The 27,425-nt window shown below is 35.3% G+C and overlaps 1 protein-coding gene across 1 annotated transcript in view; it reads right to left on the bottom strand.

The window, feature by feature from the left end:
• Nucleotides 1-4,530: 4,530 nt before the first annotated feature.
• The window catches only part of CHM (choroideremia (Rab escort protein 1)), a 191,584-nt gene continuing 168,689 nt past the window's right edge, over nucleotides 4,531-27,425 (bottom strand). Inside the window, exons 13-15 of the mRNA XM_011963223.1 lie at nucleotides 21,914-22,012; nucleotides 16,164-16,324; nucleotides 4,531-8,231 (exon numbers count right to left, since the gene is read on the bottom strand). Coding sequence (XP_011818613.1) covers nucleotides 8,040-8,231; nucleotides 16,164-16,324; nucleotides 21,914-22,012 — 452 coding nt within the window. The 3' untranslated portion in view covers nucleotides 4,531-8,039. The remainder of the gene's footprint in view (nucleotides 8,232-16,163; nucleotides 16,325-21,913; nucleotides 22,013-27,425) is intronic.

Genomic DNA, 27,425 nt, shown 5'->3' on the forward strand with positions numbered 1-27,425 from the left:
TTCCTCATGCATTTATTAATTGTGATTCTTCTACAAGAACTTTCCTTATCAACTATTTGGATATCCTGAAATACAGTCTTTACAGGATATATGTGATAATTGCTTCCTTCTCTTTACTTATTAGTTTCTAGAACAAAGAGTGCCTTAGCAATCTTCATGCCTGGTCAATGAGGTTCATTTGCTTTTTGGAGTATCATTATTCACTCTTGATGTTCAAATGGCCTTATCTATGACCAATGGGAGTTCCTTCACATTGGTTCTTATGTTCTTTTGACATGACACCAGTAGCCTTTGCTAATTTTCTAGCTAGAAAATATATTTTTTTAGAATGAAGTAACTGCATCTTGAGTTTATATTGATTTTTTTTGGGGGGGGGGTTAATTGAAATCCAAACACTGCATATATTTAATCTGTACAATTTGATGAGTTTGAACATATGCATACATTGATCTGATTCAAATTAAAGAGGACAGGGTTTCTACTTATATTTGTTTTTATATTATTTCCTTGTTCTAGAAAATATTAATAATCCCATCAATGTTATCTTTCACAATAAATATTAGCACTATCATCAAGTCCACTCAATAAAGTTTAACATTTCTTTGTGTTCTCTACCCATCTCCATATCTTACAATATATACTTAAACACTATGCTTGTATTATTCCACTTCTGCATCGCTACAAAGAAATGCCTGAGACTGGGCAATTTATAAAGAAAACAGGTTTTATGGTTTCATAGTTCTGCAGGCTGTACAGGAAGCATGATGCTGGAATCTACTTGGCTTTTGGGGAGGCCTCAGGGAACTTACAATCATGGTGAAAGCAGAAGCAAAAGAGATCTTTTAAATGACCAGGTCTCGTGAGAATTCACTCTCTATTGTGAGGTGAGTGCCAAGAGGACTGTACTAAACTATTCATGAGAAATATGCCCTTATGATCCAATCACTTCCCACCAGGCCCCATCTCCGACATTAGGGATTACAATTCAACATGCGATTTGGGCAGCGACATAGATCCAAACCATACCAATGCTTTAAAGTCACTTAATTCTACATATAGTTATGCCAACAACTCAATACATGGTTATTAATGGTTTCAAACTTTACGGATTGTTTTTTGTTTCAAAGTCAAAACTATAAAACAAGGTAAAAGGAGGTCTAGCTTCCATTCCTCCACCCTGCCTCCTCCCTTTCACAATAGGTGACTATTTAAATATGTGTTTTGGAATGCCCCTTTCTTACACAAAATGAAGATATACATGCACCTTTGTGTATATTCTTCTGTCACTTATAAGTATATTCTGGTGATCACATAAGTAGTAGTTTCCTAATTCCATCTTACAACTACATAGTACTCCACTGTAAGAGATGAATCATAGTTTATGTAACTAGTCACCCATTGATTATTACCTTTCCTATCTGAACTGCACTTTATAAAACATCAATGTAACCCAAAGTTTGAAGTCACTATTTTTGGAGGTACCACATGCCACCTAAGAATTTGGTGTTGGATTACTAAACAGATTCAAATTTTAAATACAACAATACATGAATACTTACTAGTTATAAAAAACTGAAAAACTAAAACAATTATGTAGAATTAAGCGGGTGGATCACGAGGTCAGGAGATCGAGACCATCCTGGCTAACACGGTGAAACCCCGTCTCTACTAAAAATACAAAAAAAATTAGCCGGGCACGGTGGCAGGCGCCTGTAGTCCCAGCTACTCGGGAGGCTGAGGCAAAAGAATGGTGTGAACCCGGAGGCGGAGCTTGCAGTGAGCTGAGATCCTGCCACTGCACTCCAGCCTGGGCGACAGAGCGAGACTCCGTCTCAAAAAAAAAAAAAAAGAAGTCTTTTTATTCTCCCCCTACGAATACTAATCTATTCCCAACATAATCAGTTGCCATTTTAGTATGCAAATTCCTAAAAATTTCCTATGATAGGCATACATATGTAATAAACACAGGGACTTGATTTTTACACATATATACTTACCATTCTGAGACTTGGTTTTTAAACATGTTGGAGATCTATTTCATACAGATGTACCTCATTTTTTGCAGCTGCATAGTATTCTATACTATTAAATGCATGTATTAGCAATTCAAGCCAGTCTCCATTTAATGAACATATAGGTTATTTCCAAAATTAAATAAAACCACAAAGCTATAGTGTGGAACCTTGTATACTGTGTACATGTACAAAACACTCTATAAGCTAGGTTTTTAGAAATGAAAGCGTTTGACCAAAAGCAATCTGCATTTAAAGTTTTGATAGGTTTTGATTTGCATTTCTGATGCCAAATAAATCATTCTACCAAAAAGACACATGTACTCATATATTCATCAATGTGCTATTCACAATAGCAAAGACCTGGAATCAATCCAGGTGCCCATCAATGGTAGACTGGATAAAGAAAATGTGGTACTTACACACCATGAAATGCTATGCAGCTGTAAAAACAAAAACAACAAAAAAAAAACAAAAAAAGAGATCATGGCCTTTGCAGCAATGTGGATGGAGATGGAGGCCATAATCCTAAACAAATGCAGGAACAGAAAACCAAAATACAGCATGTCCTCACTTGTAAGTGGGAGCTAAACACTGATCACACGTAGACATAAACATGGTAATAACAGACAATGCAGCCTACTAGGGGAGGGAGGGAGGGAGGGAGGGGGACATGCGTTGTAGAACTACTTCCTGGGTACTATGTTATCTGGGTGATGGGATTCATATCCCAAACCTTAGTATCATGCAATATTCCCATGTAATACTCCTTCATATGTACTGCCTGAAGATAAAGGTGGCAATGAAAAAAATTGTAAATATTAAAAATAATGTCATTTTAATAATCTGCAAAAAAAAAAAAAGTTTTGACAGGTTCTGCCAAATTGCCCTTTGAATAGGCTGTAACCTATTTATGTACTTTCTTATTCACAATGTATGAGTGTCTTTTCCACTACGTCCTTACCACTCTGGCTATTATCAGTATTTGGGATTCTGCCAACTTGATAAGCACAATATATCTCCTGGGTTTGTCTGCATTTCCTTGATTGTTATGAGACTGGATCCTATTATATAGCTTTAAAATGTTAATTTCCAGAACTTTCAGGATAGTATTAACATATTAAAATGTGATTTCAACACAACCCTGGGCAAAATTATTTTACTTTTAAAAATAAGAGAAAAAAATGCTATGTTAATAGTACACATAGAGCAGTAGTTTCTAACATATTTTAGAAATGGAAATAGAAAATTAAGTGCTAGCATTTCATCTTTCCAAGCTCTGGAGAAAATACTCTGCTAAGCCGGTACACTCATTCCATTTTTTTTCCCCACACATAAAAATCCTAAATAGGACAATTCACTGAGGCTTCTAGATCAGCTACAGTGTCCACCTCTAAAGAATGTTTCTTTTGGGGTCAACTGTCTCACTGACAGGAGGAAGATTTGCACATGCAAGTCCTATTAACATTAATAGGAGTTACAAGCATAAATCCCCCTGCAACGATAGACCAAAAAGACCCTACAGTCTGCCAGGATCCAGGTTCTAATGATTACCTGTCATACTGTCCTAGGAGTCATCATCAGAAAGAGCAGACGTGGCAACTTACACCACAAGGGTATCTCATTGCAGCCCCAAAGCTAAATTGTGCATCACTGGAAAGAAAAGTGGCCTTCAAAATGTGACTTGGGATACTAAGTGTTAAATCACTTAACCGGTATTTTTAAACAGCCATCATTAAAGAAAATTCAAACATCTGGAACCATTTTTTTTTTAAGTGTGAATATTGTATGAGTTTCAAGGCGCTTGAAGGATAATACAGCTATTTATTTAAAAATTCAATTAATCTTATCTTTCTTAAAATTGATTAATTAATAATGTCACAGATAAACCGCCAGTTTTGAGAGTCTTGTTATCTTTTTAATGTCTCCTTACTGAGGAACTTTAGAAACTACTTGAAATTGACAAAAAGTGTCAGTCTGCTTTATTTGACTCAATAGCAAATCATAGTTTATTGAATAATTTCTGCATAAAAGGAACATCAGCAGTCTCTTGTCTGTTGCAAATGAGTTGCTGGGGACTCAAACCCCTTAAAGAAAAACATTTCAGGTTCTCATTTACCAAGCAGATACGAAAAACCTTTCAGATTCTCATCATGTAAGTGAGATGTGAAAACAGTCTGCAGGCAATCAATGTACTATAAATTCAGAGCCCATGCTGCACAGCCTCTACAGCACTGATTCCAAACAGAAAAAGGTCTCATTCACCTTTGTTTGATATTGGCACTATTGTTGGCATCTAGAACAGTTTGCAAAGTAACTCACGCCCTATATTATTTCATTGCCTTTCTCACAAACTTAACACAGTTGGCAGATGCCTAAAAACAAAACCAAATATACGGCTTGACAACTAGCTATTTACATACTAGACTAATATTAAAACATAAATCAGGTTAAAGGCAATCTTCAAATTCTTGGCATATATAAAAGATGTAAGTACTCCAAAATATGACACCACGCCTGAAAAGGATTTAAAAGTCTTTATTTCCTTTGAAAACTTACTGTTAAAGTGTACAACTTATGAATAATCATATATTCATGCTTTTTGAAATACATATAATAAAATTAACTGAGTAAAAGATGAATTCTTCAATATCAATAGCAGTAAATAACTTACTTGCAAGAAAATTATTACAATTCCTGATGTAAAGAATCACCAACTACTATTTAGCAATTAAATTCCAACAAATTTTTTGGGAACTCTTTAGGACTTTAGACAAAGGCTACCAAGGCTGCCAATCCAGGTAACTATGGCAGTGACAGAAGTCAATCATTAATACTGCCATTATTTTAGACAAAGGGCTGACAATCTCAGAAACTAGTTCTAGAAATTATCACCAATGTGGCTATTTTAATATGGACAAATACATATTATGGGAGGTAGGGAAATTATTATTCCATTTTCCTATATAAAAATATATAAATTGACCTTTTATATATACACAGGTATGTATACACATACAGTATATGTTTTTCTGAGCAGGCACACCAACTAGGAAAAAATACAATAGCAACATAGGATTACGTATTGGTTCTCATACTGATCACTAAACTGAATGGTATTATCATTTTTGGTTAATAAGAAGCATGCATAACTAAAAAGTTTAAATATATGAATCAAAATTCTTTAATAGTATTTTCTGAAATTTTACATTAGCTACTGAAAATTTTCCACTATGTACAATATATTAATTTTATTAATATGACTTCAAGCTTAAGGTTTTAAAACAAAACCCAAAGATTTTTTAGATTTAAAACTATAAGAACAAATATTTATTTGCAGTAATGAGGATAGCTAAAAAGAAAGCTCTAAGAATAATTTGTTACATTTTGAGGCAACAGGTAATATCTAAAGTTCTTAGAGTCTTTTATCAGTCGTATGATATTTTAATCATCACGAATCACGTTCAAGAACTTTTAAACATTTCAATCGTATTTAATAAATGACCTGAAAGAGAGATTCTGATGCTAGCTAATGGATGAAACAGGGTACAATAATGGACCACAAACTATCTCCTCCATTGTTCTACACATAGGCGGCTGCCATAAGGCCAACAGAATTTTTGTGGTTATTCTAGGCCTACCCTGATTGTCTGTTTACATGAATGTGCATACTGCATTCAAGTGGCCTTAACTCTAAGACCGTAACAGTACAATATCTTTATTGGCAGAATTTACTGCAATTGTACTCAGACTCAATCGTCTCATCTACTGGAGCCTTTTATAATATATTGCTGATATCCAGGGGCAAGGCCAATACCCGGTACATTAATAGGTATGTATTAGACATTGAGTGCATATGCCCCAGCTGGGTTTCAGGAAACATGCTTTGATGTAAGAAAAATCGAATCCCTGTGACAAAGTAGGTTATAATGTGATCCTACTGTCCCTGATTTATGTGACATTATAAAAGGGGAAGCGAAGGAAAGGGGACTAAAGAGATGGGGAGGGGCTGTACACTGGGAGATAGGGATAGGAGCAGCCTGAGAGGCTAGTAAGTTAAGTTCTTCCATTATTCTGGCTTGAACTACATCTGCAGTGGGTAGAAAGGTGAGGCAAGAGCTACGTTCCTTGGTTCTTTCCATTTCCCATGAATCTGTGACCTGTCACAGCTGGCTTCCTTTAAGAAAATCTCTGAAACCTGGTGAGGTCAGGGACCAGCTGCAGTTGAAGTATGTAAGAACTATGTACTTTACATTGGAGCCATGGCTTCCTGACAGACAATATAGGCTAGATCTTGTGGGAAAAAAAAAACAAACAAAAACAAAACAAAACTAAGAGTTCATTTGTTTGTTTATTTACAGGCAATTGTGCGTCTAAACTATTACTCAAATAAAGTAGACCATCAGAGCTTGGCTATTTGAGAAAATTTAAATACAGGCAACTTCACTGTAGCTTGGTTTGCTGCCTGTGTACAGCCCTAACTTTTTTTTTTTTTTTTTTTTTAGACAGAGTCTCGCCCTGTCACCCAGGCTGGAGTGCAGTGGCACAATCTTGGCTCACTGCAACCTCTGCCTCCCTGGTTCAAGTGAGTCTCCTATCTCAGCCTCCAAAGTACTTGAGGTTACAGGTGCCTGCCATCACACCCAGCTAAAGTTTTGTATTTTTAGTAGAGACGGGGTTTTGTCATACTGGCCAGGCTGGTCTTAAACGCCTGACCTCAAGTGATCTGCCCATCTCAGCCTTCCAAAGTGCTGGGATTACAGGCAGCCCTAACATTTTTATGTAGAGTGTATTTTAGGGCTTGCCAACTGTCATACACAATTTGGAGCCCTTGGTGGTTGCAGGTTTACCTACCGGAAAAGGAATATTAACAATTTATAGAGTGTTTTCCTTAGTAATATTTCAAAACCACAATTCTACTTGTTACTATTTTTACTGGTCTGTATGTAGGACTATAAAATACTAATTTTAAAAAGAAATTTTCATTTAAAAAGCTTAATGCAATAAAAATGCTGTGATCTATTTCGTTTGTTGACTGACAGCAAGCAATTATTTCCTGCATGAGACTTCTGAGATTCATCAAGTCAATGGGAAAATTCTAAAACAATTTTCTTCTGGCAAACCCATTCTAAACATGTCATTGCATTGGTCTTCATAACCATTCTCATACAGTAGGCATAGTAATACTATTTCCACTTTATATATGGAGAAACGTAGGCTCAGAAGTTAAACAATTTACCACATATCATCAGAAGGACAGCCAGGATTAAATTAGGTCTGTAGACAATTAGCCTAATACTCTAGTTATTTGACAGACAGAACATCCAAATACCAATGAGCCTATCCACACCTTTCCTTCTATTCTTTCATTTCTTCATTATTGACCTTTCCCAATATGTAAATAATTTACAAATATCACTACTGATACTAAAAAACACTACTGATTTGTTCGTAACAATGTCTAAACACCTTTGTATTAGCATTTTCAATGCTTCTCAACATAGAAAGCAAAACAAAACAAACCTGTATTCCAAATACAGGCTTCTATCTAGATCATGATACTTTAGTTTTTCTATATGTTTTTATCATTATGTTATGATGCTCTTGTCCATAAAGAAAATATAATTCAAATAACCAAAGAAAATATGTGAGCTGGTTCTGAAAATGTGGCTTTCAAACAAAGATCCATAGTGGTAAGCAAAATTGTCCTAAGACCACGGAATTATTAACAATGCATAGGATCACTTTCATATCCACAGTTACATTCCTGAGAATCAACTGATTTAAACTTTTCATCTGCTAGTCACACAAGTTTGGTATTCAAAATGAGCAAGTCAATGTGCTTTATAAGTGTTGTATGTTCTTGTAACGTCCTCTATAAGCAAAATCCCCTTTTGGATTTCTATTACCTATTTTGCCTTATAATTGCTGCTGCTTTCTAACATTTTTCAAACAGTCCTTCTATCAAGTAGACTCTGAGACCAGTAGAAATTTCCAAAGTTGGGTATCCAGTTCAGTGTATATCCACTATTCAGAGGACTCCTCTAGGTTTCCAAGATTTGTGCTTTCCTTGAAAGTCTCTGAGTTAGCCTCTGGTATGGTACTGGATTCTGAAGCCTCTGGCTGTAAACCGTCTCCATCAAGGACAATGTCTTCAGGATTTGGTGGTGGGGGACAGAAATCTTCACTGGGGCAGATTTCCTGGAAAAGTGTTTCAGCCTGGCCAAGGAAGAAAAGATAAATAGTTTTTGGAAACCGGTTTAAAATGTGTGTGCATTTCTGGCATTAACTAAAAACAATTAAGTGTTATCTTTAAAAATTTCCTTAAGCAGGTTATAGTACTTTATCAGAATACATGAACTTCTATAAGTCTGTTTTCAGAATTCTATGACTTCTCCCTTTAATTCTATGCATGTATTCAGGTCAACTCTTCAAGGATGGCAGTATCTCATCAGGTTCGTTATCAGGTGTTCAGATTGTTGAGAACTGAAACACATTCATTCTATATACCAAAAGAAATACAATTGCCTTAATATTGCTTATATGATATCTTATAGAGCCTTGATATGGTTTGGTTCTGAGTCCCCCCCCAAATCTCATCTCATATTATTATCCCCACATGTTAGGGCACGATTAGATTATGGGGGCGGCTGTTCCCATGTTGTTCTTGGATAGTGAGTTCTCACAAGATCTGATGGTTTAAAAGTATTTAGCAGTTCCCCCTTTTCTCTTTCTCCTGCCAGCAATTAAGATGTGCCTTGCTTCCCCTTCACCCTCTGACATGATTATAACTCTCCTGAGGCCTTCCCAACCATGTGGTCTTGTGAGTTAATTAAACCTTTTTTGTTTACAAATTACCTAGTCTCAGGTAGTATCTTTACGGCAGTGTAAGAGACACTAACACTGAGAATTGGTACCAGGAGTGGGGTACTGCTAAAAGATAACCTGAAAATGTGGAAGTGACTTTGGAATTGGGTAACAGGCAGAGGTTAGAATAGTTTGGAGGGCTCAGAAGAAGACAGGTAAATGTGGGAAAATTTGGAACTTTCTAGAGACTTGTTGAATGGTTTTGGCCAAAATGCTGATAGTGATATGGACAATGATGTCCAGGCTGAGGTGGCCTCGGATGGAGATGAGGAACTTATTGGGAACTGGAGCAAAGGTGACTTTTGCTATGTTTTAGCAAAGACACTAGTGGCATTTTGTCCCCACCCTAGAGATCTGTGAAACTTTGAAGTTAAGAAAGATGATTTAGGGTATGTGGCAGAAGAAATTTCTAAGCAGCAAAGCATCCAAGAGGTGACCGGGCTGCTTCTGAAAGCACTCAGTCATGTGTGTTCACAAAGAGATGGTCTGATATTGGAACTTACGTTTAAAAGGGAAGCAGAGCATGAAGATTTGGAAAATTTGCAGCCTGACCACGTGGGAGAAAATAAAAACCCATTTTCTGGGGAGGAATTCATGCTGGCTACAGCAATTTGCATAAGCAATGATGAGCTAAATGTCAATAGACAAGACAATGGGGAAAATGTCTCCAGGGCATGTCAGAGATCTTCCCTAGGAGGAAAAAATGGTTTCATGGGCTGGGTGGGCCCCACTGCCCTGTGCAGCCCTGGAACACGATAGCCTACATCCCAGCTGCTCCAGCTCCAGCCATGGCTAAAAGGAATAAAGGTACAGCTTGAGCTGTTGCTTCAGAGGGTGCAAGCCCCAAGCATTGCCAGCATCCATGTGATGTTGGGCCTGAGGGTGCACAAAAGACAAGAGCTGAAGTTTGGGAGCCTCTGCATAGATTTCAGAGGATGCTAGGAAACGTCTAGATGGCCAGGCAGAAGTCTGCTGCAGGGGTAGAGCCCTCATGGAGAACCTCTGCTAGGGCAGTGCTGAAGGGAAATGTGGGCTTGGAGCCCCCACAAAGACTCACCACTAGGGAACTGTTTAGTGGAGCTGTAAGAAGATGGTCACTGTCCTCTAGACCCCAGAATGGTAGATCCACTGACAGCTTGCCCCATGCACCTGGAAAAGTCACAGGCACTTAATGCCAGCCTGTGAAAGCAGGCACAGTGCCTATGACCTGCAGAGCCAGAGGGTTGGAACTGCCCAAGGCTGTGGGCATCTAGCCCTTGTATCGGCATGGCCTGGATGTGAGACTTGGAGTCAAAGGAAATTTTGGAGTTTTAAGATTGAATGACTGCCTGGCTGGGTTTTGGACTTGCATGGGGCCTATGGCCCCTTTGTTTTGTCCAATTTCTCCCATTTGGAATGGGGACATTTACCCAATGCCTATACTCCACTGTATCTTGGAAGTAACTAACTTGCTTTTGATTTTACAGGTTCATAGGCAGAAGGGACTTGACTTGTCTCAGATGAGACTTTGGACATAGACTTTTGAGTTAATGCTGGAATGAGTTTTAAGACTTTGGAGGGCTGTTGAGAAGGGATGATTGGTTTTGAAATGTGAAAAGGACATGAGATTTGGGAAGGGTCAGGGGCAGAATGATATGGTTTGGCTCTGTGTCCCCACCCGAATCTCATTTGCAATTGTAATCCACAAGTATTACGGAGGGACCGGTGGGAGGTGAATGGATTATGGGGGCAGTTTTCCCCATGCTGTTCTTGTGATAGTGACTTCTCACAAGATCTGATGGTTTAAAAGTGTTTGGCAGTTCCCTCTTCGCTTTCTCTTTCCTGCCGCCATGTAAGACATGCTTTGCTTTCTCTTTGCCTTCCACATGATTTTACATTTCCTTAGGCATCCCCAGCTATGAGGAACTGTCAGTCAATTAAACCTCTTTTGTTTATAAATTACACAGTCTCAGATAGTATCTTCATAGCAGTGTGAGAACAGACTAATACAAGCCTATATGTGATACTGGTATAGTCTAATTTAGCATATAGCAATTTTAACAAGCCACTGTTCAAATGAAGAAAATGCTTCACTGTTTGTTCAACTATTTGCTTTCTGATATAATTCCCATTTCCTGGACTTTAAGGACTACAGCACTTGTTTAAGCACATGAGTTTTGAAAAGATAGCCTCAGTAAAAATACTGGCTCTACGATTTAGCAGCTATGTGATTTGGGGAATGCTTACTCAATTTCTGAGCTTTGGCTTCCTTATCTATAAAATATCAGAGATTAAGCCAACATATATGGTAGCTATTTTCATTATTACTAATAATAACATAAGTAAAAATGTCAAGATTTAAGCTGAACTTATTAGTATGACAGGGTAACAGAATAAAAAAACTTCAAGGGTATGTTTTTGGACACGCCAATTGCTATAGACAATTTCTTTGAAGTTTTTAAATACTTAATTGACAAAAATTATTTATATTCAAGGTGTACAAGGTCATTTGATATACACTGTGTAATGATTACCACAATTAAGTTAACACGTCCATCACTACCAATAATTACCTGTGTGTGTGTGTGTGTGTTTCTAGTAAGAATACTTAAAATATGCTCTCTTGTCAAATTTGAATTGAAGAATCCTGTCATTTATGACAAGAAGAATGAACCCAGACGACATTATGCTAAGTGAAATAAGCCAAGCACAGAAAGAAAAATACCATATGATCTCACTTATATGTAGAATCTAGAAAAGTTGAGGGTGGTTGCCAGGGGCTGGGGAGTGAAGAGCTGTTGGTTTAAGGGTATGAACTTTCAGTTATAAGTTCTGGGGATCTAATGTACAGCATGGTAACTATAGCTAACTGCATTTTTTATTGTGGCTATTTGGAAATTAAACATTACAGATGTCTATCTTTGCTCTCCATCCCGGGAACTCACCATACTCCTTTGCTAGAAACACAGCCCCTGTAGAAGCAGGATCTAGGTCAGACAAAGCCATTACCTCATACTTCCATTCCCCTAATGGTCTTTTTTTTCTTACATCTTTATCTTTACTATCTGTAAAAGTTCTCCCTCCCTTTTAAACTTGGCATGCAAACAATCATCAAATTCTATCAATTTTATCTTCTATCTCTTAACTTCATCTGCTCCTTCCCCACTGACATAGCCCAGACATGCACCATCTTTCAATCAGACAACTACAATAGCGTCGGAATTGGACTGGTCTCCTTGCCTCTAGAGTCCCCCCATATAATCCATCTCCATGCCACCCTCAGATGGGTCTATGGAAAATAAAATTCTGTTTATTCAATTTTTGGCTTAAAATTCTTCAATGACTCCCCATCACCAATAGGATAAAATCCAAGATCCCTACTATAGAAAATAAAACCCTTCAGGCCTACCTTCTCTGATCTTATCATATACCACTTCATCTAGCCTGCATCTCTCAGACTTCTTGATTTACTAATACCTGTTTATTTGTATGAAACAATACACTACGATACTTATTCTTTACATCCTGGGCTGGTACCAATGTTATTCTTTACACCTAGAATGTTTCAATTCTACTGTCTTTGATTTAGATGGAGAATTACGACTCATCTATTATACCCCTCTCTGTAAGGTTCTCTGACTCCTAGATTGAGCTCATTGCTCCTCTGTATTATTTCTAGACTTTGGATGTATTAGTACATATACTACACTACCCTGTCATTTGTTTACATGCTTTTCTCCTTTACCTGACAGTGATTCCTCCAGAATGACAAATACTTTTAGTCAACTCTGGATCCTTAGTGTCTTGGCATAAAATAGAATGTCAGTAACATTTAATACAAACATTAAGTATAAAATTAATAATAATTACTATGAATTCTTTTACTTCTATGCCAATTCCTCTGTGTTTGACACCTTGTCTCCCTTTTGCTTCCTTCCCACAGAATAGCTTTTACCCTTAACTCTAGTCTCTGTGGCTGGATCCCACACCATATGCTTCCATATATCTTGTCATGCACCACCCGCCTCCTAAGATTAGCACCAGTTGCCAGTTGTCACACCACTCTTCCTTGTGTTCTACCTGCTTATGAAACTCCCACCTTTAGCCCATCTGCCCTGGCCCTTGTTGATGCCAATTTCCTACAGCCGGACTCCAGTCCTTCCCAAATCTCTCCTCTATCTAACTGCTGGAACCTCTTAGGGTCAACTGCCATGCTCTGGAAAGTGTATCTAATGCTTCTTGGTCTGCTGCATTTTGTTTGCCAAATAAACCTAGTTCTAAGCACAGAATAGTTAATTGGCAACTTTTCATCCTCTTCACCTTTAAGCCAGAAGTTAGCTCCAAGGGTAAAAAATTTCAGGTGGTTAAAAAATTGGAAAGTGCTAATTACATTGTAACTTGGTGTGCTCACACTGGGATGTACGGAGAGAACAAAGTGAATTATTTAAAATATTTCTAAGTTTAGTTAACATACATCAACACAAAACAAAAATAAACATTTCATTAATATAGTACTTTAATGTTTTTAGGATGTATGCCTACTCATAAGCTGAAAGTAGCATATAACACTCACTGGGTGAGTGTACAAGCACTGGGATCCAAAAGAGTTGAGTTTAATTCTTGGCTCAAGAACTTACTAGCTACGTGTCCTCTGGACAAGTTATTTAGCCCCTTTAGGACATAGCTTCCTTATCTATAAATGGGGATATCACAAATACTTATCTTGCAAGATTGTTTTGAGGACCAAATAAGATAATATATATGAGATGCCAAGGATAGAATCTGACACATAGAAAGTGCTCAAATGAATGGCAGCTACAGAAAATACGACATCTAAAATTGCCCTCTCTCTCTCAAAGGCATGAGAAAACAAATGGCACTACAGTATGTGAACAACCTGATAGTCCAATCTATAAAGCTAGCTCTCAACTTAATAATGGGCTGTGTATCAAACGTCGTAAGTGACTGGCTAATCTGTCCATAAAACCATGTTCTAAATGGAAGTTAGGTTGCCAGCCCAGCCCAACATCAGCCAATTTAACTCATTTTATACTTGAAGTAAAATACAAAGAGTATGGTACTATTTATTCTTATTCCCATAGTAGTGACATCTACTAGAGGGTGGGGCTCCTGAAGGAGTGAGCCATCAATGTCTTGGGAATGAGGACTATGGAACTGCAGTATGTTTGGGTAAATGGTACACAACATCTGCCAAGAAAAAGAGATATCTCAGATGTCAGTTTCAGAAAAATAAAAACAAACCTGAAGCAACATAAAATACAAAAATGAGCAAGTCACAGAAAGAATCGCAACTATCACTTAGGTTGGTTTTGTGGTGACAATAGGGAATGTCTTGGAGGCCAGGAGCAAACAATTTGAACTTGTGGGTATTAAAGACATATCAATTTATGTTTTTGGTGCATCTTCAAATCACAAATAGTTCCCTATGAACACAAAAGTGTCAAGTTTACATTACTCAACCTGTATACATTTTACAAATAAGAAAAGATGTCACCTTGCCAACTGGTAAAATGAAGTATTTCATTTGTTTTTTAAAAATAAAGAAATCTGCATGGGCTTGTGTTGTCTACATAAGCAAAGTCTAGGTGATATTCTGAGAGCCTTTATGGATAATCTTCATTTGGAAAATACCAATAACCAGAAATCGCCAATTAGTGATTGACATAATTACAGGCTGATACACAGGAATTAGCATGCAGTTTATCTGAATACACAAGCTATTTATAAATATTGTCAATGCTCTTTAAAAGTAGGCATCATAATATTTCCCCCAAAATTGATGAGATTAAAAGCTATACAACAAATTTAAAACTGCTTACATTTAATAGCATACATTAATTAGTACCAAAATTAGCACTATACTGTTTTCTACTGTTACAGTATGTTACCTCTGAAGATCATCTTCTTGAGAAGCAAATGACCTCATGATAAAATTATCCCTCAATTATAATCTTCTAGCATGCAGTTCGGATGTTTAGAATACATTAGTACTTGTATTATAAGCCCTTACTTAAATTTTTTTGGTTAAAAAATATTAAAGTTCATTCAGGGATAAAAATGACCTAAGCTACCTTGCTAAAAACTTGTTGGCAATTTCTACTTGCAAAAAATTAGAACATCAAAGTAAAAATGACTTGATCATTTCAAGCTATCAATGCAGATCTTCAGCCATCTTGGGTTCTTACTAAATTAACAGAATGAATGATGGATGAGAGATGGATGTGACTTCCTGCTTTTGTTTGGTGTCACTGGCTGAATATGATTATCCAGGATCACCATCAGTCACTGAAGAAAATAAACAAGAATTCTAGAAAAAAACTGCAGATGTTTGTATCCTCATCATAGGCATAGCTTTGCTACCACGACTCAAAATTAGATTACAGGCTCAACCAGGGCATTTGCTACTATAAGATCCTTGCCACTGGTGGGAATGAAAGTTCCATCTGTGGTCTTAGAATGATGTTAAATTACCCATTTATCGACTTAATGGACAGATGTGCCAGTTCTGCCTGTGAAAAATTTAGAAATGTATCTCAAAAAATGTTTTCTATTTTTTTCGTCCTGTCCAGGGCAAAGAAATATATTTATATATACATATCAATATTCAGCTTAATGGAATCATGGCTCACTTTTAGCAGCTTGTATCAGTCTGTGCCTCTTCATAGCTCTGACCAGGATGGCTATCACAAACTTCCACCTTACTTTACAATAGACCTCAGCATCAGTAATGGTAGCTCTTGGGACATGAACTGGTGTCAAAACATTAATGGAATCATGTTAACTATGTAAAACTATGCTATAACTTCTTTTCTATGATTAAAAAAATGCATTAAGACTACTATAAAATTAATTTTATATGACTTAGTAGTTACAACCTTCTTGAAATGACTGTTTATCAAGAAAAATAATTTATGTATTTCAAAATAATATACCAATGGTTCAACTGTTTAAATCAGAAACAATGTTTCTTTAGAATACTGGCATTATAAATTCTTATTTATGAATATGTATTTTTAGCATCTTCTATCCTTATTCCCACAAGGGAACTCATAAAAAATCTCTGTAATTCAACATTTTACTCAAGAAAGTGAAAATACCTGATCCTGTATTTAAAGTATATTTAAAGTAGCTTTGTAGAAGCTACATAGAAAAAATTTTTAGGGCAAATTACAGAAATGGTATTGAGAGATGCTTTTCTAGACCTTGCTCTCTTCCCAGAGGAAAAAATATTTCCCAACCACACCAACATCCTAATATAAAACTGAGAAACATCAACAGCCTTACCTGTTTGACTGCATTATCATTTCCTAAACCACAATCTGGGCCAGAGCAGACATAAACGTTGGATGGTAAATCTTTATAACAGCTCCTGCTGATGTCTGACGAATCTCTCATATTGAAGTAAAGAGCCCACAGAATTCTTGGCTTTTCTACTTGTTCATTTTCTAAACATACAAATAAATTTTATTTACATTCTAAAATACAATATGCTTGTCAATTACTACACTGTGTAGCCTATTACCGATTAAGCCATGACTAGACATTGTAGTAAATCAGAGCTTTGTATGTAAACAATCAGTAAACTTGCATCTACACACTCTATTTTGATGAGTAAGTTAATTAGATTTTACTCCAATTGTGCTCCTTTGGACTTCTATTACTTCTCACTAGTGTCAAAGGGTTTATGATCACATTCATGCTTAAATTTTCCCTATAAAGACAGAAGACAACATAAATTGATTTCCTTATGTTTCAAATGGACAAACCAACTTGGTAAACTATATAGTAATTCAATAGTATATACACATGAAATGTCTAGGATAAGCAGGAAGTGGGTCAGTAGGTTACCTAGGGCTGAAGGAAATTGGGTGCAAATGGGAGGTGATCACTAATTGGTATGACGTTTCTTTTGGGGGTGATGGAAATGTTCTAAAACTGACGGTGGTGATGTTTGGACAATTCTATAAATATACTAAGAAACACTGAATTGTATACTTCAAAAGGGTGGATCATACGGTATATGAATGATATATCGGTAAAGTTATTATTACAAAAATAGTAAATATAGGATTAAAACTCTGTTGTCCTAACTCATATCCTAATGGTTTGTCTTATTGGATTAAAAAATTAATGACAACCAACAAATATCAAAAATGAAGTCATAACAGTGAATGCCATTTTGAGCACATGTTCTCTCATTTAAGAGCAGGTGTCTATTACGCGTGTTAGGCATTGAGCTAGGAGCTGGGGATACACACATGAAGTAGACTTAGTTCTTACTCTCCTCCCTTGTTTTTGGTCCCCTAATATAGGGCTTAGCACATGAGAGATGCTCAGTAAATAATTTCTGAATTGATGATATTGTATTTTCAGGTATGATCAAAGTACGATATGCTTGTAAAAAGGTCCAACGTTATTCATCTCAATGCATAAAGCCTATTTCTTGCTAATATGATAATCATTTTATTTGCCTCTCCTCCTTAAAATTGTTATAATTAGATTTTCTTTGTTTGAAAACATAAAATATTGCTGTGGATACATTCATTGACTAGAGAGTTTTCTTTAGCTTGAATCTGAACAAAAGTTCAAATTTTGTACAAAAATAATAATGAATGTTTATGAAGATTGCCCAAGATCATGAAGCACCTCACGAATAATAAAGAAAATGCTAAAGGCATAATTATCTCATTAATAACTATTATTTAATTGGTAATCAATGTAGATAAATTTTTACCTAATTGCAGTATTCAATTAACAAGAAAGCCCTATTTCCCACATCAGGATAAACAGGATTTTATTATATTTAATTTACAGTATCTCCACTATAAGAATACCAAATAAGTTATTTTCCTAGTTCATCCTGAATAATCCATAATTATTAGTAGAATAGGAAGAAGAAACTCTGAGTGGAAGAAGTGATCTCCTAAGCTGCCCCTTTCTAGTGCCAAGATCTGTGAGTCATCTAAGGTATCACTAACTTCATGTAGGAACATATTAGGTGGCTAAATCTATTGACAAAATAAAGGAACATAAGGAATTCATATTTTATAGCTAACACCATATGGCTCTTAGTAAACTGATTAGTGAGTTTAGTCACACAAATCTTATGGGAAGGTACTTAAATGTATCTCCTATGATTTGGTATAACAGACTTGGGGAGCACTGCTAACAAGTGGGCTAAGGTCTGGAAAGTCTTTAATATTGCCCAGCCCATTTCTAAGCATATACTAGGAGAGCTTATCTTATATCTCATTAAAGATCCAACTCAAAGGAACACTTCACTTAATAAAAGCTGGAGGAAATGAATAATCCAATAGATTTAAACTAATTTCATAGAGGTTGAAACTTTGAAAAGAAACCATGAGGAAGGTGAAAAACTGACACAGACTGAAGATAAATGCTCTGGATACAAGGGCATTATCAGGCTTTGACCTTAAAACCTTAAAGAGATATATAATTGCTTCATCTTTCTTTGAGGTCAGCTGGAAGGCAAAGAGTTAGCTGGAAAAATAACACGCAGTTCTGAAGTGCAGAACTGTCAAAAAATATTAAAGTTGCTGAGCTTTGGCTAGGAGTGCATCACAAGTTGCCGGTGGTAAAACTGGTTTTCTGCAGTAGCTCATTTCATTCAATTTGATAGTAAGAAGGACTAAAGATGTAATAGGCAATTTAGAATAGGATGTTGGGCAAATTAAACTGGAGTAAGTGTAGAATAGGGTAGGTAGAAGAAAAGCAACTATAGCACAACAACAACAACAAAGCAAGAAATGGTGTCTACAGTTGCATGCCGTGTTTAGGGATAGAGTAAACTATGTGGGTAATACCGACCGGCAGCGTGGTGGAGACTGTCATAGGGGCACATGTATACATATGTAACAAACCTGCACGTTGTGCACATGTACCCTAGAACTTAAAGTATAATAATAATAATAATCAATGTGCAAAGGCAATGAATAGATATTTCTCCAGAGAAGATAGACAGATGGTCAATAAGCTCTTGAAAAGATGTTGAATATCACTAATCATTGGGGGAGAAGCAATGCAAGACTACAATGAGATACTACTTCACACGTACTAGGGTGGCTATAATACAGATTTTTTTTCTAAAAGGTGACTAGGCTGACTTTCACCGAGGATTATGAAGCACAGAGAATGTAGAATTCAAATACAAACAAAAAGAAAATAAGCCCAAATAATGTTATTCCTTTGGTACACGTTTTAAACTACAATATTTACAATGCAGTAAAGCATAAGGTATTACATGAATGTCAAATAATCAAAACATAATACTAAAAGCCATCAATCTGTGAAAATAGGGGCTTCTGCTACAGAGAAGAATGTGCTTTAAAGTATTAAAAGTTCATATTGCTCATAAAGTTCCTTCTTCCTCATTTAGGCAGGAAAATGAATTGAGTTCTCTTCTCCAGGTGACTTTGCCTCTTTGACCTGCCATGGCCCAGTGCTCACTTTATCTGGTGATTCATTTTCAATAACTCCAACAGTATTTGTTCTGACATTTTAATTAAAATATGACCACTACCTCATCCTGATGATAAAAAGGCCCATGTGTCAGTGAAAACTAGCTTTTCAGTGCCTCAGTGCACCTGAGGACCCCTCTGAGCACATCGTTCTTACCAAAGAATTCCTCTCAGGTTCTAAACAATACATCATTTCAAAATGGGATCACTTTAACTATTAAGATTAATGTTTAAAAATCTAAAATGGATAGAGGATGCTAAGTAATGAACATGTAATATCTCCCAGCTGGATATTTTTTTAAAGAAAATTAAATGCATTTAAAAAGTGAAGAGAAATGATATGATTCATATTTAGTGCATTAAGACTACCACACAATGAAGTTACAACATAATAATTATTTAAAATTTCAGAAATAATTAAGAAAGTCAGGGTTTCTACACAAAGTATAGTTGTAATTAAAGCCAAAAGAAAAAACTATGACTCCATATTCGATTTGGGAATATTATCATGTGTTTTACCTTGGCAATCAAATTTTTAATAATCCAAACACTTACATGATACTTTCCAATAAAGAAAACATATAAGCAATTTACAAATTAATAAATTATAACTAAAATAATTTAATTTGTAAATTAACTCCCAAACTAAAGTGAAGTTTTCAAATACTTTATTTGGATAGCTCCCAAAAAACATAATTGATATTAGCCCCTGAGAATGTAACAGGTTCATTATGTTAAGTGAAATAAGGCAGGCACAGAAAGATAAACTTAATGTGTTTTCACTCATTTGTGGGAGCTAAAAATTAAAACAATGTAATTCATGGAGATAGAGTGTACAATGATGGTTATCAGAGGCTGGGATGGGTAATGGAGAAGGAAGAGGGAAAAGTGGGGATGGTTAAGGGGTGCAAAACATAAACAGAATGAATAAGATCTAGCATTTGATAGCACAACAGAGTGAGTACAGCCATTTACAGTGAACTTTAAAGTAACTAAAAGAGTATAACTAGAATGACTGTAACACTGAGAAATGATAAATGCTTAAAGTGACGGGTATCCCATTTACCATGATGTGATTACTCCACATTGTATGCCTGTATCAATATATCTCATGTACCCAATAAATATACACAGCTAGTATGTACCCATAAAATTTAAAAAAAACTAAAGAACAGAACAGTTTGTCTTCTTATGTAAATAAACCTCCCTCTATGCACTATCTCTGCATTAAGAAAATAAGCAACCCACATAGGAAATGAGCTGCAAGGAAACAGAATATGTATGAGTAAATAAATGGTTGCATGAACAAAAGTGACATGCAAATAAAGACATATAAATCAATGGAAGAAAATGATCAAGATTCAAGTGCACATGCAAATCCTATAATAAAAATCGCCCTCACGTCATATAAAAGAAAATTCAAACCAACTTGGTAAACTATATAGTAATTCAATAGTATATACACATGAAATGTCTAGGATAAGCAGGAAGTGGGTCAGTAGGTTACCTAGGGCTGAAGGAAATTGGGGGCAAATGGGAGGTGATCACTAATTGGTATGACGTTTCTTTTGGGGGTGATGGAAATGTTCTAAAAATGATAAAAGGCTTCTTTTATCATTTACACGGAAAATATGCCATATTTTCTCCATTCACAGCTGCAAGTGCTACCCTATTATATAGGGGGAAAATTTTAAGATGTGTTTTCCCTATGAATAAGTAGCATGTACACTTTTGGGAGTTAAATATTTATTAAATCACTAGCACATCATGTATTAAAAGACTATTAGGGGCCGGATGCAGTGGCTCACGCCTATAATTCCAGAACTTTGGGAGGCTGAGGTGGGCGGATCACCTGAGGTCAAGAGTTCCAGACCATCCTGGCCAACACGGGAAAACCCGTCTCTACTACAAATACAAAAATCAGCTGGGTGTGGTGGCACTCGCCTGTAGTCCCAGCTACTCAGGAGGCTGAGGCAGGAGAATTGCTTGAACCTGGGAGGTGGAGGCTGCAGTGAGCCGAGATCACGCCACTGCACTCCAACCTGGGCGACAGAGTGAGACCCCGTCTCAAAAAAAAAAAAAAAAAAAAAAAAAAAAAGACTATTAGATAGGAAAGGATTTCTACATCTGCCAATTAATATTTTAATCTATTACTTGAATCTTTTTTCCTTAAAGGAAGATACATTTTTCTGAAAAAGGAATATATGCTTTCTGTACAACACTTGTAAAGCAAATTATAAGGAAAATGGCCCATAATTCCACCAAAATTTTCTAACAATCCTTTTTCTGTGTAACCATAAATATAAATGTATATTTTTGTGCTTAATTATGCTTTTTTTGTGTGTGTGTATGATGTATATATTTCCTTTAACATTGTAGAGTGAACATTTTCCTACATATTTAGGCAGACACTATGCTTAACCACCTTACCAAAACATGTGAATTGTTGTTAAATACATCACATTTCAGTTCAGGTTGCAGAAACTTTCATGATATACCTAAGAAGATTATGATGGTTACATTACCTTTCCATCATGAGTCAATTATTTTTCTTACCTATCTCCATTTCAGTATATGGAAAAAACAACTTCTGCACAACTGGTTCTAAATCTTCTCTTGCTGTTTTAGAAGATGTGCAAGTCAAATGAACCAAATCTGTTAAAAAAAAAAAAAAAAAGTTTGAGTTCCTTCTCATCACATATCTATTTTACTCATACTTAAGGCATGAAGCTGGTATTATGGATAATAGAAAGCTAAGTCATGGTAGCTACAACATATGTTAACTAACAGCTAAAAGAAGTACCCAACAAGTACCCAAGAAGTACCAGTTGATGTTAATTTGATAAAACAGAGTAGAAAATCTTAGACAATTATTTATTCACAGAAAAGAGCTTGTTATAACTTAGGACATTCCTAAAGATTAACTGGGTAAAGAAAGGCTGAAAATGAGGTACATATTTACCTAAGAGAACACACTTCATACACTGCAGACAGAAAAATCCGTTTATACATGTTTGCTGATGAGTTAACAACACATCATCTACGAATTACAGGGTTCTCTAAAAACCTTTTGGGTGAACACTGCTGACTTAGTTACAATCACATATACTTGAAAGCACATAAAACGGCATAGGTTACAACAGTCTATAATATTTTCAGGAATTTCAAATTACTTTCCTTTTGTATTTACAGAGTTATGGGGCCTGAACCTTGCAGAATGTTTATGTTAGAGAAAATCACGTACAAGAAAGGCCCTTCACGGAAGTAAAATATTCTGGCCTAACTCCGTTAAAACTCCTACAGGCTTATGCACAAAAGGTGAAGAAAGAACAAAGAGTTCCGTGTTTTGCAATAAAGGAGTAAGGGGATCTCCAAATGAAAGAAGTTCTTATGGTCCTGTTATTTAGGATGAGATACAATAATGGCAGAAAGAATATATTAGAGAACAGTAAGTACCGAGAAATTTCTCCTCCCACTATATTAGTAGGGGGAGAAAGATACACCCACTTCTTTTCCAAGAGTTTATTTCAGACTAGTAGAATTTTTTTTTTAAACTCCAGGAAGACAGTTCAAATTTTATCATGAAAGCCAACATCAGAATAAGATTTGCATTATCAAAATTCATTACATATTCAACTATTCTAAAATATATCTAAGCATACATTGAGGGACTCTAATAACCATGGAACTAAAATCAAATTTTGTAGCTTTTTCCCTCCCAGGTGCACCAAAGGAAGTGATATTTTAGGATGGTTCCTGAATTACTCAAGGCCTAATAATAGGTCTACCTTATTTAAGCATTATTTTTACATGAATTTAACAATGATTCTCATTGGTTCTGGGATACTGTAGGATGTATGGTACTAATTATTTCCAAAGATACAATGAGCATCATAACAAAAATTATTTTGGTTAACTTCTTTCAAATGCCGTATAGCATTAGTGGGGATGAGACTTTAACCCTCCTAGATAATTACTGAATTAAACAGGGTATGCAATTACGAAGGTAAGCCATCCACATGAGAGAACCTATCCTGTCTCTTATTTCAAAATCTCATGAAATACAAATGCTCATGCCAAAGTTCTCAATTTTCCAGTTTTCTGTTGGTTTATGTTTAGTAGGGAAAAAGCAGATGAACCTGGATATAAGTAAGTATATTTTGAAAAACATCTTAATGGCTAAACTATTGGTTCTGTTAAACAGGACATATATTTTAAAGAGATACACTTAAGTTAGTATATCATTATATTTCTTACCAACATAACAGAGAGTTCAGGTTATGCTAGGAAGAATGTCTAGTAGTGAAGTGTAAGATTATCATCTCATGATTAATGAGTTTTATAACAATTCTTACAAAGACATTAATAAGCTGAATTTGAATCCCTATACCTTGACTTTGCTTAGAGGCTACATTGTTAATTGATCTATTAATACAAATTTAAGGTATGAATAACTATTTTTTCCCCTTACCCTTCCTACTTTTCCTGCTACGTAGGTCACCTTCTAGTACAGATCACTGAATTCATTTTGGATCTCTTCAAATCAGAGATTGTTGATTGTGCTATTTTTAAAATTCAATGATTCTCAACATGTTTATTAATCTTAATATATCTTGTAAGTCCTTTGCAGGGGCAAGCTTTAGAGTCGATTTTTCTCCTTTTTGTTAAATGCAACTTTTACTTAGAGTGGCTATTCAATAAATGTTTGTTAATTATAATTTGCCTCACTGTCACGGACAAACATTAAGTATTCTTGTGCTTAAATAGATATGCATTCCTATACCAATAGATCTATGTGTACATATTCATGGGGAAATTCTGATTAGTTTCTTGTATAAAATGTGCGAAATTATCTGATTTTCCAGGAAAGAGGAAAGGGAAGTACCAGTTGGTAATCTCAAATTATTTAAATCTGTCTGATAAATGCTTATAAACACATTAAGATATATCTATAAAATTCTCAAAATACATATAAAAGAATATCTAGAGTTGACTGTACAACTAACATGCATGTGTCAGACACTATTATGTTACAAGTATTATAGCATATTACGAGCATATATAGCATGTTACAAGTATTATTTCACTTTACCTGTGCAACAGCAAACTGTTATTCTCATTTTACAGATGAGACAACAGAGGGATGGGGGTTACACAAATTTCCTAAACTTATGCAATTAGCACAAGGAAGAGCTGGGACTCAGAGCTGGAACTGAAGCCCATATGGTCTGCCTGCAGAGTGTCTGCCCTTAGTCACTAAATTATATTATGTGATTCTATCCTGCAGAAGGCACAGTCAGTCACTTAAGTCAGCAGCATTCAAACGGGGATGTGTGTGAGGATACAAGAGGACTTTTCACAAGTTATATCACCTACAAGGGGGTTCTCATACAGATGCTCAGCTCCACCTCTCCTACTTCATTCAGTGACACATTTCAACAAATTTTACTTATTCTGTTTAATATTTACCAAAACTGTAATATATTTAAGACAGATTAATTCTGTAGAAATAATAATGGCACTAATTACTAAATCCAGAAGAAAATTTTAGATAATTAGGAGCTTATTGCCCTAGAAAGTTTCAAAACAATTCTATTTGCATTTATTTTTTTAAATAGGTGATGGATATCAAAGATCCCTGGTACTTAGATTCCACTGAATACATTTAAATGAGTAATGTTATAGTTTTACTATAAGTCAATATTTATGATGTTAGAAATTATATTCTTTGCAATTATTTGACTCTTCTGATGAAAAACCGTGTATGTCAACTTGTAAAGTGTTCAAGGGATAAATGAGCAAAAAGTCTGAAGACCTTAAGGATATAACGTAAACTCAAAACCAAACATGCAGAATATGTTATCACATTTCTACTAAAATTCAATTATGTAAAATTCTTCTTTGCATCTTTGTGACTTTAATTCTTCTCCAAATAATTAACTTGCTCAATACAGGCCAACAACGACCACCAGTTAGATCATGCAGGGCAAATGCTTTCCTAAAAGTATTACACTTCATTAGTACCAACTGACAACTATTGCTTAGATTGTGGAAGATGCAATACAAGTGGAAACATTTCCCACAGGTACCATGTGAGATTGTAACTGACAACAAAAAAATTAAATCCTAACTCTATCTTTTTATAAATTATGCTCCTTTGACTTCATTTAGCAACTGCTTAAAGGCTTAATGAGCTAAAAATGGCCAAAGACTTAATGAAAACATGTATTTTCTATCACAATCCGTCTTTTGGCAATATACTTGATTTGTATTGGCGTTAAAGAAATCTTAGTGCAAAGTAAGTCTTAATTTAGAAGTGAGAAGTAATTCAACACAAAACTAGAAATAACAACACACTTTTAGTTCTCCAAAACTGCCTTTGGAATGCTGATCGCTCTTACGAGTTGTTTTGAAATACATAAGAAGTAGGATTTCTACCCAGAATGTGCATAAGAATAATAATGAGAACATTTAAAAGCAACAAATCCAATGTACAGTAGCAGAGTGACATAGTATAGGATGATTACATGGGTCTGGTATTCACTTCAGCTCTCTATATCTACTTGGCCAAGTCAGTTCTTCTCTCTGGCTTCAGTGTCCTTAAAATTAAAATGAAGGGGTACAATTAGTTCATCTATAAGACCTCTTCTAGTCTCAAGTTTTCGAAAGTAATTCCTTACTCACCAGCTACGATTCTTTCAATGATGACAGATTTTAAATCAAAACGGATGGCATTACAAATGTGAATGTAAAACCTAAGTAAATGCTTGCTGTAAAAGGCAGGAAATCTATTCCTCAAGCTTCTGAGGTTAACACATATAGCAGTCATTCACTCTATACAAGCAGGCAAAATTGTTCCAAATGCATTTAAAGAATCTTTATTTATAGGCTAGTCAGCAAGTAGGCTTTGTTGTGCAACCTAACTAGAAATATGAAATGAATTTACATAGAGATCAATGTGGCTGGTAACATATCTTTCATATAACTATAAAGGCCACATGTAATTTATGTAATACAGCACAAATGAGGATACGACGGTATCAATAAAACAGAGAAGCTCAGACACACCTTCTCTATGGTAGCAAGTAAGGAAATGAGTTTGATGACATATGACACATAATTTAATTTTTAAATTCAACTATGAAAAAGTCTATAGTCAAGTTATACTTTCTCAGTAGAATTTAAGAAAAAAAATCCAGAACGTCACCTTAAGATCAGGAAGAAAACTTAGTTTACATATAATAAAATCAAATCTTTGTCTTGTGACAAAACTAGTAATAATAATTTGAAATGTCACATTTTCAAAAAGCAAATGAAAAAGGCACTGATAATTGTTTTAAATCAGTATCTAACTCATTTTTATAAAAGGTATATAGCACTTTAAAAATAGGGTCACAAAAGCAGAAAAAGTATATAAACCAGTATCTACATGAAATTCTGTGTTATTATGTATATCATATATATATTTCACGTTATATATTCACAAATATATAATCATATCACAGATAAATAACATCCTGTAACATCAAATCCCAGAATAAAACAGCTGTTATTAGCTGATTAGTATGTATGAAAAAAATTCAAAATGTCTAGTGTATGAGTAAATACTGCAAAGAACATGAAAATGAATGTCAAATGGAAGGGTTGCAAAGATAATGTTTTGTTCATTTACAAATGACTTTAAAAGAAAGCAAATCTCATATTACATTCACTCAGGATATAAGATGAATAGAAATAAATATATTAGGTATGTCCTGAAAGATGAACTCCGTGAAAAAAAATACGGCTTGTTTAGCTTTGAAAAACACAATAAACAAATACATTTCGGTTATTTAACAATCTCAGTAACCTGAACCAAATTAGCTGAGGGGAGGAAAATTTAAGCGGACTTTAGATTTTACAAAACGTAACTCTACTACTTTAAAAAAAGATGCAAAAACGAGGCTAACCCAAAGTTGCTTAGAAAAACGCCTACATTGGTTTCAAAGAACATCTTTATTTCTGCTTTCATTTCGTTATGTACCCAGTAGTCATTCAGGAGCAGGTTGTTCAGTTTCCATGTAGTTGA

The sequence above is a fragment of the Colobus angolensis genome, unplaced genomic scaffold (genome assembly GCF_000951035.1).
Source record: "Colobus angolensis palliatus isolate OR3802 unplaced genomic scaffold, Cang.pa_1.0 Scaffold603, whole genome shotgun sequence".
Taxonomy (NCBI): domain Eukaryota; kingdom Metazoa; phylum Chordata; class Mammalia; order Primates; family Cercopithecidae; genus Colobus; species Colobus angolensis.